The sequence below is a fragment of the Gymnogyps californianus genome, chromosome 3 (genome assembly GCF_018139145.2).
Source record: "Gymnogyps californianus isolate 813 chromosome 3, ASM1813914v2, whole genome shotgun sequence".
NCBI classification, from domain to species: Eukaryota; Metazoa; Chordata; class Aves; order Accipitriformes; family Cathartidae; genus Gymnogyps; species Gymnogyps californianus.
In genome coordinates, this window is record NC_059473.1 from 111937588 (window position 1) to 111956217 (window position 18630).

General features: G+C 43.2%; 1 protein-coding gene across 1 annotated transcript; it reads left to right on the forward strand.

Moving 5' to 3' along the window:
- Nucleotides 1-16753: 16753 nt before the first annotated feature.
- KCNF1 (potassium voltage-gated channel modifier subfamily F member 1) lies at nucleotides 16754-18342 on the forward strand. Its single transcript, XM_050894914.1, has one exon. It carries the CDS (start codon nucleotides 16754-16756, stop codon nucleotides 18215-18217), a length of 1464 nt encoding a protein of 487 aa, XP_050750871.1. The 3' UTR covers nucleotides 18218-18342.
- Nucleotides 18343-18630: the final 288 nt, after the last annotated feature.

Below are 18630 nucleotides of genomic sequence, written 5' to 3' on the forward strand. Positions count from 1 at the left end.
ATCTGCTATGTACCTGCCCCTAAAGAGAACCAAATGAACACAGCATAGACATGAATTCATGTGAATTCATTGGCTTTTGGATACTGCTTAACCATAAACTTATTAAAACTAACTGGTATTTCTATACAGCAACTTCAACATCCAGGCTCCAAGTGGTATTTACAAACACACAATTCATCATGCATTGGCTACTAGGTTTAGAAGGCAGTTTATGTCCTTGAAAGCTTATTTGTTTTCTTCAGGCATGTGATTTGTGCTAATAAATGACATTACCTCTGTTTACAAGCCTACTTGCAGAATAAATTTATTTTAGCCTGAACATGACACTTTATGATTTCAGACCAGTATAAAAACCTCTGCTGCCAAAACGTAGACATTTGTTAGTGGATTAAAACAGAATCTCAGTTGTCAGCAAATGTCTATTGATCCCTTCCTCTGGCTTCCAGAGACTGTAAAGCTGGGACTGGCAAATAAGACAAAATGAATGGGGGCTTTTTTGTATGCTAATGGCATGGTGAGGTTGCAGACAGCTGTCAGCTCCTCACTGTTCTTGTTCCTTCCATCCTCTGCCACCATGTATTGTCTTTGGAGACTTTGCTATCACTTGCAACGCTTGGTCCTCAAGCCTGTGCATGCAAATTTGACACCTTCGTACAATATGGAGCAGGATGCTGAAGCCAGAGCTGAAGGCCTGCCTAGGTAATGCATGTCCTTGGCATGCAGGAGGGCAGTGAGAGCAAGCCTGAGGGCACAACTGGTATATCCACCACTATTTGGGTCCACCCAGAATGAGAGCTAGGAAAGTACCAAAAGGAGACCCATGAGTGAGCCAGAAAAACTCAGCGTATTTAACCCATATGCTCCTTTAAGTAGCTGTTACTGTGCTTGAGTGAGCAAGTGCTGTGGTGGTGGGGAGGGTGAGCTGGCAGATGCTCTGCCAAAGTGCTGAGTTTGAGATCAGGGTAGCTGCACTTAGGAGAAAATCCCAATTCATGTCAAAAACTAAGGTGCCATCGCATTAGTTTTTCTTTATTACAGACAGATTTAATACCTGGTCCTCAAGCAGCATTTTCCAAGATTAAAACTTGGTACTACCAATGACACTGCTGCTCCCCTTCTGCAATTGTACTAGTATAAAAGAATATTTGCTGTATGAGAAGGTCAAGTCATCCTGGTAATAAGCAGCTTTATATTGGAGTATCTCTGCTCAAACTTGGAGTGGTGGTAGTATATCAATATGTGGCTAAAAAGTTCCTAACTGGAATGGATAGTGGTAAAAATATGTAGTGTAGTCCAGCTGGTTAACTGGATTCTTCTTCAGTGCATCCTCTCAGCTTTAAATCAGTGTAAGTTCATTCGACATGGGGAAGCAGGTTGAGGGGGCCAAAAGTAGAGACCATGAAACAGGAAAAGGGAAATATTTTCACGTCTCAATTCCTACTTTGGCAGGATTTTGAGTCCCTGCAGAGGGATAGATGGATGTGTTAGCACTGGCAGGACACTCAAAGCTGCTGCTCCATGAACAATTGCAAAGGACGGTCAGCATTTTCCCTCTTACTCACAGCATGTACCACGGTCCAAGGCAAGATAAAAGAAATATAAGCAACTTTTATGATCTGATAAAGAAATGAAATGAATGAGAGAGGCACTGGCCATGACAGCAAGTTTTATTTAGCAAAGTTTAATGATTTTTATTTTTTTTTTCAAAAGAGCTTTAGCATTTAGTGCCTCACCTAACAGTACCTTTCTGATGGCCCTCAGCACTAGGCACTCAACGTCCTTTTTCTAGCAAGGAGTTGGTGTATGAAACCCTGTGGTGTGCTTCGGGAATTTATAATGCTGTAGAAATGCTGAGACTATAATACCTGAATTTTCAGAGAGGATTTGGGAAATAAAGCGACATTATTATGTTAATGTCTGCACACCACCAGATTTCCTTCCAAAATACTGCTAAGATTAGAACATATAACCTGAGAAAAATAAATAAAGCAATTACCAAATAAATGGATTTATATTCTTAGGGGAGAAAAACTTTTCAAGCTTAATCTGGAAAAATAAATCTCTTCTAACTAACTTTTATTTTCTGATTTTCTACATCAGAGACCACTCACACAATAGGAAATGCACTGCTAATTCCAGATAGAATAAAGTTGTTCACCTAATGGTAAAAAGTGTACATATTTTGGGAAGGAAAAAATGTATACTTCATGTTTTTCACTTAATCGATAAGGTTATTTATAGACCCCCAACAAAGAAACTATTTTGTTCAACCGAAACATCCCACAGCTGACAGTAAACATCAAGCCTTACACTGTTAAAAAGAAAAAAACTTTCCAAATGAGACAAAAGAAAAATCTTTTCCCTAATGCCCACTGCACGTGGGAAACAGATGAGAGATGTGTGGGAGCAGTGTTTATTTTGGTGATTTTTCCTTCCGCAGGCAGCTGTGATGACATTTGCTGAGAGCCTCCAGGGAAGGCTGGGGAGAAAGGAGATGCTCACCTGAGTGATGGATGGGGAGGGTGATGGTGAGTTCAGCAGCGGACCTGGTTTGGACTCTAGATGGGGTCAAAGGACCTGCACAATACTGGGCTGAGTCTCCTTTCTGGCTCCATCCTTCCTACTTGCAAGAGGAAAACAGTTATTTCTGTTTCCTTCTGGGGCAGAGGCTGACTTGTTCCATGAGTGTGCAGAGCAGATGTGGCAACCCGAGACACAGCATCATTATGCCACAGAATATGTACTCCAGTGCTAATTTCTCCCTATCGTAGTGACATGAGACATTCCTTTTAAATGGGGAACAGCGGTAAAACATGAGTCCTTGCGGAGCTGGACCCTGCAGAACCGGATCATGAGCCCAGCAACAAGTGAGAGGCAGGCCGCATCCTCAGGGGTACTGTGCTGTCCCAGGGGCAACTTCAGATGGGTATTTTCACATTCATCCTCATGATCTGGAATTTCTAATGACTCAACGACTCAACAGCTCTAAAATGTGTAGTGTCAGTGCTGGACTTAGGGATATTTATTCATTCATTCACATTCGTTTGACTCCAAAGAGCCACTGGAATCATCCATATATCTCCCCTTTGCTTTACTACTTGCAGACACACACTCACATGGGTTTTGTTTACGAGCTGAAGAAATGGTTCCTATTCATGCAAAAAATGTTACAGGTAACCATGTGGATAAAAGGTATTAGCATATGAATGTCCTGTCCCTGTTCTTGACTGCTATTCATTCTTGGCTGCTTCTTGCTCATTGCTGGAATAATTTCCCAACTACAGAAAAAAAAAGGATTCAATGGTATCTGTGTGCACAACTGTAATGCCAATAGATAATAAGTAGAGATAGTGAATATATTTGAAGGAAACCGGGATCAGCTTGCAATCAATTTGTGAGCAGAAAAAAGAGCAAAATGACTGCAATAATCTTCTGTATTTAGATTAAGTTGAGAGAAGTCTTTGTAATGAGTTTATGGTAAACAGACAAGGGAATATCACTTTCTTAGGTATTTGAAATATGCAGCAAGTCAAGGTGAATCACTGTCCGGACCCATGTATGTTTATATTCTGCACTTACAGTCTACAGAATGTTTACCTGCTTTTTGAAATGCTGATTTGGAAGCTTTGGCATCCTTTGAAAACAAACTTACTATCACCAGTGAGTAACCCGATACAGAATTCTTGTGGAATACAGCAGGATTGTTGTTAACTTAAATAATGACTCAGTTAAAGAACAAAATTTTCCACTATTGCAACAGTTACATATTTTATAAGTTTGTCAAAAATCACCCATTTTGATCGAATGTTAGATTTTAGTCCAAAAACCAGCAAGTGCCAACATCTTCACAGTCAAATTTGGAAAAGAAAAAAACTGAGGAATTAACAGCAGTATTCAAATTGCTAATAGTCAAAGCGTACATTGAGGAATGAATGCAGAGGGAGTTTTAGACACTACAAGCCTGATACACATTATTAAACTGATATGCAGGGGTGGTGGACCATTGTGCTATGGTGCTGCAGAAGAAATCAGTTTCCGGAAGATGAAATTCGATGTTCCCATAAAAAATAAATTAATGTACAAAGTGTTTTAACATATAGAGATGTGTCATGTGTGAGGTATCTCAATTTTTGTTCTGGGCTTACAATTGTATCATTTGCATACTCTAAATACCAGGTATTGATATTGCAGTGCTGCAGTTTTAGAAACTAGTTGTGGTTGGACCAGTGAAAGATTTTTTTATCAGATCCTAATTCTACTTTTCATTACATTCATGTACCGACACAAAAGAAATTATTTTCATTGCTGTTTTACAGACTTTCATCTGCTTTTGAGATCTGAGTCCATGCATGGTGGATGGGTCAGCTTTGTTACTGTTTGATTAATGTAAAGAGCACTTTCATTACACCCCTGGGCTTCCCAAAGGTTTTACTAAGGACATTCTTTCCTTTTGAAAAATGTACACATGGAAAGCAATTGAAGAGGGTTCAGGCTTAATAAGACGAGAGGGGCTACAGAGAAAACAAAGGCAATAGCTAGTAAAAATCCGTGTGGAGGATGTTGACTTTTTCTCTTGCCCTTGGGCTGTATGTACAGAAAGTATCCTTTTCTCTCACAAATCCCATCTGTCATTTCTAATTTCTAAGAAAGGGTCTGGCAAAGAAACGTGAAGAATCTCATGAGTGTTAGAATTACTGGTGTTGTACACTGGAAATAGAACCGATAATTTTTTTGACAGAAGAGATTAATGTCAGATAAATGCAGTTCAGTTAAATTGAAAGTTGCCAAAATTTGTAATAAAAACACTTAATTGAGATATATCCTCATGTTGAAAGAAACTGGTTTCATAGTGTCAAAATATATTTATCTCTGTAGCTAAAATGTTTAATTGTGGTTTGTCATTTCAATTCTTTTTATTTTGGCCTTGTATTGTACAACAGCATTGTATTTATAACACAATATTAGAAAGTAAAATTTAGTATGCAGTGTATAAACATTTTCACAATGTAAAATTTCAGTGTTGCTAAACTAAAGATTTAGATGTCTTATATTTAGATTTGTTTGACATGCTGTTGCAAGGAAAAATTTAAAATACAGATTACTTTTTTCTTCCTCCTGCATCTCAACAAAATGTCAGGATATCAGAAATTCCTAGAAAATATTCTGTACTCTGTACAGGTCTAGTTAAAATTAATTAATATTAATCAATCCTATCAGGGAAACAGTAGACTTCAAGAGATGAGTGAAGAACAAACAGTAAATGGTTGACTAGTAAATGATTTGTCACAAGCTCTGAAACAGAAATCTCAAGCAGACCATGAAGCTGGGGAGCAGGGTCGTGGTTCCCCAGCTATGTGGTGTGATCATTTATTTCTTCATGCATATACATCAGGAATTCATTGCAAAATGTATAAAACATGCAGTACCTGATTTTGCCTTCAGTACACTACCAGTTTAAGACCAATATGAGGGAAGAATCTAGCCATGTATTGATTATTGATAGATTATTTAGAATTTTCATGGTGCTAATGTTGCTGTATCCAGCACTGTTCTCAAATAAGCCAAAGGTAAACCCCCTGTGATGAGACATGGCCAACTGCTTTTAAAACCTCATCCATAAGCTGCAGAGCCCATTTCCAAATATAGGTAATTAATTCCCCTACCATTTGGATGCATAAGAACTGATAATTATGTATTCTGGTCACATTTATGGGGATGTTTGCAACTAGCACCTGACATCAAATGTATGATAGTATCCATGCTTACTGCATACTAAAGGAAATCTGGAGAAATTGCTTAGAGATTTGAGCTATTTTTGATAAGACTAGCTATTTTTCATAAGACTAGCTAAATACTAGAGTATTTAGCATGATTGGGATAAAATTTTAGATTTGAAGAGCAGGAGGCACCATGGTTTCTACCCTGATCTTTAGTGTAATTGCAAACTTTCTGTTGGGATAGGAGTTTTTATGCTGATTTGTGGCATGTGTCCCAGGGATTTGTGGCAGAATGTGACTGACTGTGGATATCCCGACCAGGGGGGTGGTTCTGTTACCACGTAGTCTCACTAACTGTGCACAGAAGCCTAAAGAAAAGATTAGAGAGGACTGAGCAGTTAAAACTGGGTCTAGAGTACGTGGGAGATGTTTTCCATTAAGGGAAGTTTTAACATCATCGCTGGCATAGGCAGGGACTCCTTTATCAAGGTCACCTAAGAGAATTCCCTGTAACTACAGAGGATGGTTGAAATCCTCCCATCGCCAGAACCGGGGAGCCTCTGCCTGTCCTGAGATTAACCTGTGTTAATCGCAGCAGCGATTCACAGTGAAGCTTAGCAAAAGCGATGAAGTCCTCATTACTCATCAGGACAGAACAATTGAAAATGCCGCAGAATGGTAATAAAGAAAGGTCTCGGCAGCAGCGTTTCCCATTCATCACTGAACTTCCTTTCATCTTCTTAGCCTTTTTTTTTTTGCTGAAAGGGCTATCTTGGACTCCGTAATCTCATTTTGAGGACACTACTAGTATGTACAATGAATGTGTTGCATGTGTCGCGTTGTTCGAATGGGTTTATGACTCTACCCTGAGCAAAGTGAATTAGTATGCAAAATGTCAATACAATGTTAAATTAAACAGTACATAGTAATGAAAGGCATTCAATTTAGTCAAGTAAAATGAAATCTTAACTGAGCAGAACCGATTATTGTATAAAACAGAATGGATAAAAGGCTTGACTCACCCATTGTCTAGACAAATCACTTAGAAACATGTGGGTTGGCTTTAGAGCCATTCAGATAATGTAAAAGCTTATTTGTAATCTGTTTGCCAAATTAAAAATGTTTTTTGATTTGACTCATTTGTAAGCTGTTAAGAAATACTGTGTGTTGCCAGACAGCTTAAGAAAAGTAGCAAGAAGGTGTAGCAACTTGCCCAAAAAGTAGCAACTTGCCCAATGGCAGACCACAGATCCAGAATAAAGCCAGGAAATTATTTCTGACACATCATTTGTCCTCCAGAAAATGCAGTTTTGATTGACTTAAAACTCTTTGTAAATTCCACTTGAATTCAGCAAACATTTTTGCTAAGGAAAGCTAAGGAACACGGGAAAAAATGGAGTGCTGAAATCGGTTTTTCAAGGTAGGGTCACACAGAGGTTTGGACTTCTTTTTCAAAGGCAGCAAGAGTAAGAACATGATCCCCATCACTTCTCAAAGGAGTGATTAGGGCACCATGGGAAAGGGAAACCAAGTTTCATTTTCCTCTTTGCCTGATCTATAGTGCAAAGGTTTGCTGATAAAAAATGACTTTCATCACCTCAAATTTGCATGCTTTAATGCTTCCACTCAATGCTGGCTGTGCAAGCAGGGTGCTGGCCAGGGAACAGCACCTCCTCCAGTCCCTAACTGCCCTCCTGGCAGCAGGCAGGACTGCGACCATCACCTCTCCACCGGAGATGGAGGGAGTAAGCCCGAAGAGCCTGCAGGCTGTGGGAGGCAGGCGTCAGCGAGGTGCTCCAGAGCATCATGCCACAACCCTCAGTCCTGCAGGATTTAATGAAGTCAAATGTCCGCAGAACTCCTCCACGGGTACGGCATGGGTAATTTCATATTTTTGAAGATATGAACTCTGCCTCTGCTACTGCCTACACACCTTCCTCTCCTTTGTCCTATACCACTCATTGAAAGAAGGAAAATTATAACTATATTTACAAAAGCCTGTGAGAATTGCAGGCTCCGCTGAAGACTGTATTTTCCTCAGTGTTGCAATGTTTTCTAGGATCAATGAAAGTATTTTATTTTTTATTACTGTTCCAGCACACTGATGAAATGTTTTCTGTGTTTTTTTCCAACTGGTTTTCTTTATAGCTTTTTCACACTAGAAAATATTTCCTATTTTTTCCTCTTCTTTGAGCACACATGTAGGAGTGCTTTTGACCCTGTTTACTGTGAATTATTTTATTATATTCCTTATTTTGATTGCCTACAATAAAAATATTAGTTCATATAAAAATCTCTTCTATTGTGAAATGGTACACGCTAAATTGCTACCCATGCTCTCCTTTCAAAGAATTAGGAACAATACCTTGTACAGAGTATTATTAATCACTATTCCAACTCCAAACACAGTAGAGGGCTGCACTGTTGGATTTTTTTTAAAGAAAACACATTAAAATACATTATGACACATTAAAAATCTCCCCCCCAAGCAGGCTTAGAAAGTGGCTTCATGTCTTGGCTGCCAAAACTTAGCAAACAGTCTGCCCATTGCCACCCCCCTCTCTGCTGGCGTGGTCTTGGTCTTTCCTTCGATTCAATTACTGGGAACGATACGATTCAGTAGCAATGCGAATATTCACCTTGAGGAAGGCCAGCCCAGTCACTTCACCAGTGCCACAACCAAGAGCCCTCTTGCACTCACCCTAGTACCATTTACATCTCTTTGGCGATGTCTGGGACTCCCTCACTCGTCTAGGTGAGGCTGCTCTGGGGATGCTGCTGGGCAGCAGCACCATCGCGACAGGGGTTCTGTGAGAAATTATATACAGCAAGTCACGATAAAAGTCACCAGAGGGTTTGCAGAACCAGACACTCAGAAGCTGGGAAGTGCCAGAGCTGAGGTCACCCATGCAAACTGCATTTGACCACCTTGTGCATATTCATTATGATATAGCCCCTAATTACATGCACACATGCAATGTTTTGGACCATTGCCATACTGAATGTCAGCAAAATCTTAGCTGTGCAATTCTTAATATTTAAGTCATTGTCTCTGCAACTATAAGAAGTTTTGTCACCTAGTTCTTCTCTTTTCTTTGTACATGCAGCAACATTCAAAGGGAGAAATATTAACTGAAAGCTTTTGATGACAGTGTTTAAGAGCAGGAAGCAGACTTCCAGTCCTTCCTCAAAACACAGTGACTCTGTAAACAAGACAAGGTCCTTAAAACTTTTACAGCACCTCCAACTCCCATCCTGTTCATGACTCTGTGGTGGGTTGACCCTGGCTGGATGCCATATGCCCACCAAAGCTGCTCTATCACTCCCCTCCTCAGCTGGACAGGGGAGAGAAAATATAATGAAAGGCTCGTGGGTCGAGATAAGGACAGGGAGATCAGTCAGCAACTACCGTCACGGGCAAAACAGACTCGACTTGGGGGGAAAAAAAATTAATTTATTACCAGTCAAATCAGAGTAGGATAATGAGAAATAAAACCAAATCTTAAAAACACCTTCCCCCCACCCCTCCCCTCTTTCCGGGCTTAACTGTACTCCCAAATTCTCTACCTCCTCCCCCGCAGTGGCTCAGGGGGACGGGAATGGGGGTTGCGGTCAGTTCATCACACGCTGACTCTGCTGCTCCTTCCTCCTCAGGGGGAGGACTCCTCACACTCTTCCCCTGCTCCAGCATGGGGTCCTTCCCACGGGAGGCAGTCCTCCACAAACTGCTCCAGCATGGGTCCCTTCCATGGGGTGCAGTCCTTCAGGAGCAGACTGCTCCAGCGTGGGTCCCCCACGGGGTCACAAGTCCTGCTAGCAAACCTGCTCCAGCGTGGGCTCCTCTCTCCATAGGGCCACAGGTCCTGCCAGGAGTCTGCTCCAGTGCAGGCTTCCCACGGGGTCACAGCCTCCTTCGACCCTCCACCTGCTCCGGCGTGGGGTCGTCCACAGGCTGCAGGTGGATATCTGCTCCACCGTGGACCTCCATGGGCTGCAGGGGGACAGCCTGCCTCACCATGGTCTTCGCCACAGGCTGCAGGGGAATCTCTGCTCCGGTGCCTGGAGCACCTCCTCCCCCTCCTTCTTCCCTGACCTTGGTGTCTGCAGAGCTGTTCCTCTCACATCTTCTCACTCCTCTCTCCATCTGCAATTGCTGCTGTGCAGTAACTTTTCCCCCTTCTTAAATATGTTATCCCAGAGGCGCTACCACCGTCGCTGATGGGCTCGGCCTTGGCCAGCGGTGGGTCCATCTTGGAGCCGGCTGGCATTGGCTCTATCGGACATAGGGGAAGCTTCTGGCAGCTTCTCACAGAAGCCACCCCTGTAGCCCCCCCACTACCAAAACCTTGCCACACAAACCCAATACAGACTCACTGATATGCTTAATTTGAACCTAGCTGTTAGCTGCTTGCAGTGGAGGCTGCATCTTATTTATTTAAAGCCATTTACACTAAATCAGAGATTTGGCTGGTCCCGTGAGTGGTCACTTAAGGCAGGTTTAATTATATGGGAAAATAGACTCATTAATGTCAAATGGAAAGCAAGGCCAATTAAAATTTACAGCAAGCTATTACCAGTCTCTTAATAAGGAATTAACTAAAAGATCTGCTAAAATAAATTGACTGAGTATGTATAAATTTTGAACTTGAAAAAAGAATGAAAGTAACTAAGAGAGGGGAAAATAAACTGGGAAAGGACTTGTTTGATCTGAAATAATAGTCGTGGAGAAATATGTAAATATGCTGGAGACAGAAACACATAGAACCAGATTTGCAAGGTGAAATTATCTGGTACAGTCCAGATACCCATCTCAGTTCAGACATTTCATAATCTCTTGCTTTTGACATATCAATCTGAAGGAAGTCTAATGTATTGAGAAAACATCATACAAAACATGGAGATGTATTAAAAAAAGTAGAGGTTTTGTTTCACTCACTTTGCATTTGATGGACCCTTCTTTTCCCATATCAAGGGATTTGAAAGACTCAGCTGTTGCCAGAAATAACAACTGTGGGTGATGAACATTTTTCATGCCGAGGCTCAGACTCCCTCCATTAGCTCATGGCTACATACACAAGACATACATCAGTGCTAAGACCATGAACAGCCACCATGCACATCAGGAAGGTTTCCTGTTGACAGTGAGTGCCCACAACACACCTTTCCCACACACACCCTGGTGTTACAGTCCATGAGAGCAAGTCATGCACTGTTACCCTTCAGATGCACTGGGGAAGTGCATGGGGTTCATGCTGGTGCTACGGCAGTGGCCCGACATCCATGCTGGGAACCACAGCACCCATGGGAATGCAATTCTGTGTTTTCTTGCAGAGTGTCAAAACAGTCAGCTTTATTCCAGAGCAAGTTATAAGGGTAAAAGAAGATATGATTTGAAAATGGATTTGCAATATTGAGCTACAGCAGCGATCCGCCCCTCCTGGCCAGCTCCCCCCTGTTTATATACTGGGCATGATGTTCTATGGTATGGAATATCCCTTTGGCTAGTTCAGGTCAGCTGCCCCGGCTCTGCTCCCTCCCAGCTTCTTGCACACCTGCTTGCTGGCAGAGCATGGGAAACTGAAAAGTCCTTGGCTTAAGGTAAGTGCTACTTAGCAACAACTAAAACATCAGCGTGTTATCAACATTATTCTCACACTAAATCCAAAACACAGCACTGTACCAGCTACTAAGAAGAAAATTAACTCTATCCCAGCCGAAACCAGGACACTCACTAACCACTGGAAGTCACCTTAGATTTGGAAACCCTGAAGGATTCTTATAACAGTCTTTCCTGCTCCTCTTACTAAAGCTGGCTGTGGTAAAGTAACCAGAGTAGCTGCTCTGGATGACCTGCTCTTTCTGAAGCCCACAACGACATCATTCATTGCTTCTCTTTCTTCCAGATTATCTGCCTCCCATTTCTTGTGATTGGCATGAAGTAATTATATGGTGTTTCCTCCACACAGAACCTTGTGCTATCAGCTGCTGAAGCAGTCCCCATGCAGCTGGCTGCAAGCTTTATCCCCACAATACCCCGAGGAAAGGAGGAGGAATAAGTTCTTTCCATTCCCCATCCTCCTTTAGGTCTCTGATTGACTTTTTATAGTACACTTTCATCACATGTTCTTATCTTGAGTGGCTCTCCATAGTCTGCATCTAGCTGAAAATAAGTTGCGTGTTATACTTAGTAGGAACCACCATCCCTCCAAGTCTGCTGTTAGTTCTGTGGCGTCTGAGGGCCACACAACAGTGGCCAACATAGAAATCATAGTACCTAAAAAGCAGGTGCCCAGTGGCAGCAGGTGAGTCAGCACAACTCAGTACGGCCTAGACCAGTTTTACATGTGCCCAAGGATGTTTCTGGGAACTGAGGCCAACTGGCAACTCGTCTGCATCTAGTCTAGGAAGTCCTTTTATCCTCCAGTACCAGTGGCTGCCTGCAAACTGCCTGTTGGGAATGGTCTTTGATGGCCCCGTGATGGCTGAGAAATGTCCGTGTTAGCTGGTCAGTGTGGGCCGGATCTGTGGCAGACATACTCTGTTTCTTGCTTGGACAGTCATAGTCAGGTCCCTAAACTTTTTTGAGCTTGCACGTGTAGACACAGCACTACTGTGTAGAGTCCAGGAGGAGAGAGAGGCCAAAGGTGCTGCCACGGTCCCAGGCACTGAAAGCAGGGCTGTGCTCAGTGCAGGGGGCTGACTACACTGCAGCCTGCTTGCGGAGAGGCTTTCTGACTCCTGCCTCTGCATTAAACACCCCTCTACATATGGAGTCCGATCTTATCTCCCTAGGGTTGGCTCCTAACCCATTCATGCCCCTTCATGCACCACTACTGCCCATAGCTCCGTGGGGAGCAGCTGGGTGCGTCAGCCAGGAGGGCAGAGGTGCTGGCTGGGCTTCAGGAGTGCAGTATGAGCCAGACTACAGCTCAAGAGGAGCAATATCTCTCTTCCCAGACAGGCAGAAAGCCACCCAGTGGTGAAGATCCTCTCCCAAAAAGTGGCAAACGAGGGAGCCAAACCTGCAGCTCCAGCATCCTCTGAGCACTGCTGTTGCTGCAGGTGCCCAGGCGCTAGGCTGTGGGTGCTCTGTGCCACCCGCATCCCTCATGCGGGGCCCGGTGCCACTGGGGAGCCATATTTGAGCTCCACCTACCCCTTGTGGACCAAGCCCTGTGGGGGTCCGAGCTCCCCCAGGAGATCCCAGGCATTCCTGCTGGGGCTGGGGCTGCCCTTAGCAGGTGGGTGCCCACCAACCCAGGAGTCCTTCCCTCGGGCTGCAGGGCTTGAGGTCCAGCTGAGCCTCCTCCTCATCCCTGGAGCAGCCGGTCTGAACCACAGCCAAAACTTAACACATCTGTCAGCTCAGATCCACGTGTTGTTCTCTGAGCCAAAGCGCTGACACAAAAAGAAGCCCCCTCACTGTTCCTTATTCGGTCTGTAGGAATTCAATTGCCAGCACACATGGCTTCCAGCAGACACAGAGCATGGCTTGACCTGTTTGCCCAGTCCAGATAAATCAACAGAAGTTGAATTTAGAAGCCCTAATAATTGCAGCAAACTACTGATAAGTGAGTTACAGAGCAACAATTATCTATTGGAATTTTTAGATTAGAGAAGCTCTCTTTTCATGGATAAAAATGAATTAAATTAGTGAAATAAATTATTTGCTGCAAATTATTCATTCCGCTCCTGTTGTTTGCTGCTCTGCGATATGTCTGATAAAAACCATTCATCAGGTACGCCTGTCTCACTCTTTTCAGCTACAAAAACAAGGTTTTAATTCATTATGATTTTCCCTGACCCTTCTTTGGATCATTTACATTTGTCAAAGTGGATTTAAAATGCTACCAGATCTCTAACATTTGACAAGCACACTGAAAGGTGTAAAGAGCTCTGAAAAGGTGCAAGACAAGGGAGAATAAAGCACAAGGATTTTAGCAGCCGCACTAAGTAAAGTCTTTATAAGGACTGATCTGGCATTTCAAAAATAGTTTCTTCCCAACCTTTCGAGAATGTGCTGAGATTTATCATTTGAGAGGAGCTGATTTCACCTTTCAAACTGAACAATGTACGTACTAATCCTGTGTGCCTATTTTGTAGGTGTTTGTTCTGTAAAATTACGGGGGGGGGAGAAAAGCCTTTTTGGAAACGAAGGCGGTGCTTTCTGTGTCGGTCATGGTGGACCATACATTGATTTCTTATTGTTACCTGGAGAAAAGCCAAAAGGTCACTGGAATGAATCATTGATCAAAGAGAGTAGGTGTCTGAGATGGTTAAATCTGAGGATTTAAACCTAAAGAACCTGTTTCCTTACGCTGATGCAGCCTGACAACATTTTAAACCTAACTTTCCCAGATCTCAGTTTTGTTTTGTAAGAACTGGTAGTCAGTAATCCCATCCGCATTTTCCCCTGTGCAAGCATGTCACTGCTATTGGCATCTTAAAATGTATTGTGCTAAAATCAAGCTAAACCATTCATGTTAGTGGGCAAGGAAGTCCCAGGTGGGTAAATATTTATTGGCGAACGCACAAAACCTAGGGTTTTTCCAGATCTCCAAGGTATTTCTCTTGTTCCAAGAAGCTTGCAAGTCTCAGTAAACTTATACGTGCCTGGAAAAAAATTCAAGGTACATCTTGTATTACACCCACACTATGCGGTACCCTCAGGAACACATGAAGGTGACACTGCCCTCCAGAGATTAACAGTGTGACTCAGGTGCAGACTAATAGATATTACCCTTTTCCTGGGACTGTCACTTGAATAAGGTGACCAGCCCCTGCAGTTATTGTTCCTTGCCCTCCGTACTGTTCTGCAGCAAGGCTATGAGTGACACAACTCAGGCATTTGAAGAAGATTATGGAGGTATGGTTCATGCACGACTTATTCCTCCCTGTGAGACTGGGTGACTGGGTATTACATTGACTGGGTGACTATAACAGAGCAGCAAGGATCCACTTCCCTTGGCTTCAGTTTTTGCATTATAAATTTGTGCATGGTTGTGTGTGACAGACAAAGAGAAAGGATTGTGTTCCTCTGTTTCATAGGTTTCTTGGGAGTCTTCCTCTATTACGAATTCACCTCTTCCCTCTCATATTTTCTCTCTCCTCAATCATGCAAGAGCTCAGGGACAAGGAAGGTCATTGAAAGGTCTGGGAAGGGGCTGGATCAGTGATTTTAGCTCATGGCTTGTGCACCCCCAAGCGTCATGAACTACCACGAAGGGGTAATCATAAGGTATGTGAGGCTATGTGCATACTCCATGTCAGGATGAGGTCTGGTGCACAATCTCTTATTAATCCCCCATAAGTTTCCGGCAAGGGAGTGGAAATGGAGCACAGTGTACTCACCGGGGTCCCCCTCACTGGGTGACACAAGTGTGAGGACAGTGGGCACATCCCAGCTCTCACCTTTCTCCCAGAATGGACACAAGCGCAGAGAAGCAAACTGTCAGTTGGATTTGCCCCTCTCTATTCCCCTCCACTTATAAGCTTGTCGGAAGCCAGTAAATTGGAAAAGATCAAAACCTGCTGGTATAGATGATTGTGCTGTGGCCAGAAACAGTTAACTTATTAACTGTGGGTTTTGCTGGATCAGAGCCCTCAGGACCCACTAAAATGAACTATATAGTCAGATTTAAGAATTTAAGAGCATGGTGATAGGCTTTCCTGCATTTAAGGGTCCGGGGAACAAATGTCCATCAAATCCTGGAATTTGGTGAAAACAAAGTTAGAAGAAAATGCTTGTTATTCTACTTCTGCTTGTTAAGTGCTGGATGTAGTACGAAGCACTACTGCTGGTAAGTAGCATTCACCGAGAAATCATCGTAGATGTAAATTACTCAAACCCTCATCAGGGTCAGTTGACCACAGATGGAGAAAACACAGCTAAAACTGAGGACACAGAGCTTTGGGAAACGTGCGCAGAGTGCAGGGAAAGTTTTGCTCCACAGCTGCAACGAAAACTTTATGGTCTCTGCTTGGTTCCCAATGACACCAGTACAAATCTACAGTAACTCAATGTCCTGACAGAGAATTACTCTAGACTTGCTCCAGTCCTGCTGAGAGCAAGATTTATGTCATGCATTTATTCCAAAACACAGTAATTTTTCCTCTGGCTTCTGCCATCAGAAGAAAACGTTTAGATGACTTTCTGCAGCTCTGAATGACTTTATACAGGAGTATGTTTTGTATTTGATTAAAAAAAAATGTTTTTAAAAATCGTTAAAGTGCATGGCGGTATAGAAACACATTATTTTACAGCTAGGCAGGTGTATAAATAGCTGAGCTGTTTTCTGTGTAGCTGGTGCTTTGCTGGGTTTCACCAGAAGAGGGAAGAGTTTGGAAAGGACTCCTCGCAGCCTGGGCTCCCTATTGTGTTGGGAAACAGCAAAGCGAAAACAGGCACAAGTTTCTCCTCTGCACGCTTGCATCGAGTGACTATGTGTGAGAGTCAGCAGATAAACTCTGGAAGACCTTAAAGTAGAAAGAAAACGGAAAGAGAAACAAAATTCAAAAGCAGCTTTCTAGGGAAATCTGTGGAGTCGAAGAGAGAAACCGCAACAGTTTTCTGTGGGCTCACCCTGCTGATTGTCTCTCTGAGAACTGTCACTCACTGCATGTTGCATTAATCAGAGCACAGGATTTATTTCTCTGCCGTGACTTCCAACCTGTGAATAAATATCACTTTTAATGAGAGAATGGGACCTGAAAAGACTCTCGAGCACTGAACAGAGGGGTGAGTTTTATGAAATGGTTTCTTCTCTTTCAAATCTGCTGGAGCTTTCTAACATCCTGCTTGCAGGCACAGCAGCCCGATGACTTGTCTTTTCCCTGCAGCTTGTTGCATACCTCATGAGGCTTTCCTGACCGCAGGTTTATTTCTGTAACCTTTCCCACCACGACTCCGGGTCAGTTTGGTAACATTTGTAATAGAGCTGACTCGGTGCTGATTTGCTTTCATGAGAAATTAAAACCACAAAGCTTTGAAACCAAACCAACAGGCTAAAAATCAAATAAAATCCAAAACAATTAAAATGGCAGGTGACTCTAGGTTTCCAGATGTGGACACTGACGGATCAGAAAAAAATGAAGAAACGGAAATTGTAGTCAATGTCGGTGGGGTAAGGCAGGTGTTCTATGGAGATAACCTGAATCAATACCCAGAAACACGGCTGGCAGAGCTGATCAACTGTTTGTCAGGGGGTTACGATAGCATATTCTCCCTCTGTGATGACTATGATCCTGGAAAGAAAGAGTTTTACTTTGACAGAGATCCAGATGCTTTCAAATGCATTATTGATGTGTACTACTTTGGGGAAATTCACATGAAGAAAGGAATATGCCCCATATGTTTCAAGAATGAAATGGAATTTTGGAAAGTGGATCTGAAATTTTTGGATGACTGCTGCAAAACTCATCTAAGTGAAAAAAAGGAGGAACTGGAAGAAATAGCCCGAAGGGTGCAACTGATTCTGGATGACTTGGGAGTAGATGCCTCGGAAAGTCACTGGAAAAGGTGCCAAAAATACATCTGGAAATTTCTGGAGAAGCCAGAGTCGTCCTACCCAGCTCGAGTGATCGCTGTTCTGTCCTTTCTGTTTATTTTGATCTCCTCCGTCGTGATGTGTGTGGGGACCATCCCAGACCTGCAGGTCATAGACGCGGAGGGGAACCGTATGGAGCACCCGACCCTGGACAGCATAGAGACAGCCTGTATAGGCTGGTTTACCATGGAGTATGTGCTGAGGCTAATCTCCTCTCCCAACAAACTCTACTTTGCTCTGTCTTTCATGAACATTGTCGATGTGCTAGCAATACTTCCTTTCTATGTCAGCCTGACCTTGACCCACTTGGGAGCCAAGCTCATGGAGCTGAGCAACGTCCAGCAGGCTGTCCAGGCGCTGCGCATCATGAGGATTGCGAGGATTTTCAAGCTTGCACGGCACTCCTCGGGGCTCCAGACTCTAACGTATGCCCTGAAACGCAGCTTTAAGGAGCTCGGGCTGCTCCTCATGTACTTAGCTGTTGGAATCTTTGTCTTTTCTGCCCTGGGTTATACCATGGAGCAAAGTCACCCTGAAACTTTATTTAAAAGCATCCCTCAGTCATTTTGGTGGGCAATCATCACCATGACCACAGTTGGATATGGAGACATATACCCTAAAACAACACTAGGAAAACTGAATGCCGCCATCAGTTTTCTTTGCGGGGTGATAGCGATCGCCCTTCCTATCCATCCCATCATTAACAACTTTGTCAGGTATTATAACAAACAGAGAGTTTTAGAAACAGCAGCCAAGCACGAATTGGAGCTGATGGAGCTAAACTCAGCCGAGGGGAAAGCTGCAAGCTCCAAAAGTGAACTAGAGGATCTTGCGAGGGGAGGCAAGGAGGGTCCTTTTTATAGCAGCCGGCTAAAACTCTCCCACAGTGACACCTTTATTCATCTCTTGTCAGAAGAGAAACACTATAGGACCAGACTGCAAAGCTGCAAATAAACTGTGAGCTGTTGTCAGCGCTAAGCTATAGATCGGGACAACCTGACAATCAACTATTGAAAAGACTCGCGGGATCTGTCAGAGTTGGGAGGGAGCACTGCTTTGCTTTTCCGACATGAATATAAATTAACCCCATGGTATCTCCATCAACAGTTGGTAAGACTTTGCCGTTATTACCCAACATAAAATAGTAGGACTCCATTGAGATCAGACTGCTTATAATGAGTGCATTCTGACAAAAACCATTTGTAACCATTTTAGAGACTGAAAAGTCCTTCCTGATCGGTAAATGTTCGATGACCTGAATGTGCAGCATTGCCATATCAGAACTCTGTACCTGTGACAATAAAGAGCAGCATCGCACAGATTGTGTCTTCCAGGCTGTCTTCAATGCCTTCGCAGCTAGGAGAACT

Bases quoted from the DNA above. Each gene is read 5' to 3' on its own strand.
- KCNF1 (XM_050894914.1), top strand. From the start codon at position 16,754: ATGGCAGGTGACTCTAGGTTTCCAGATGTGGACACTGACGGATCAGAA.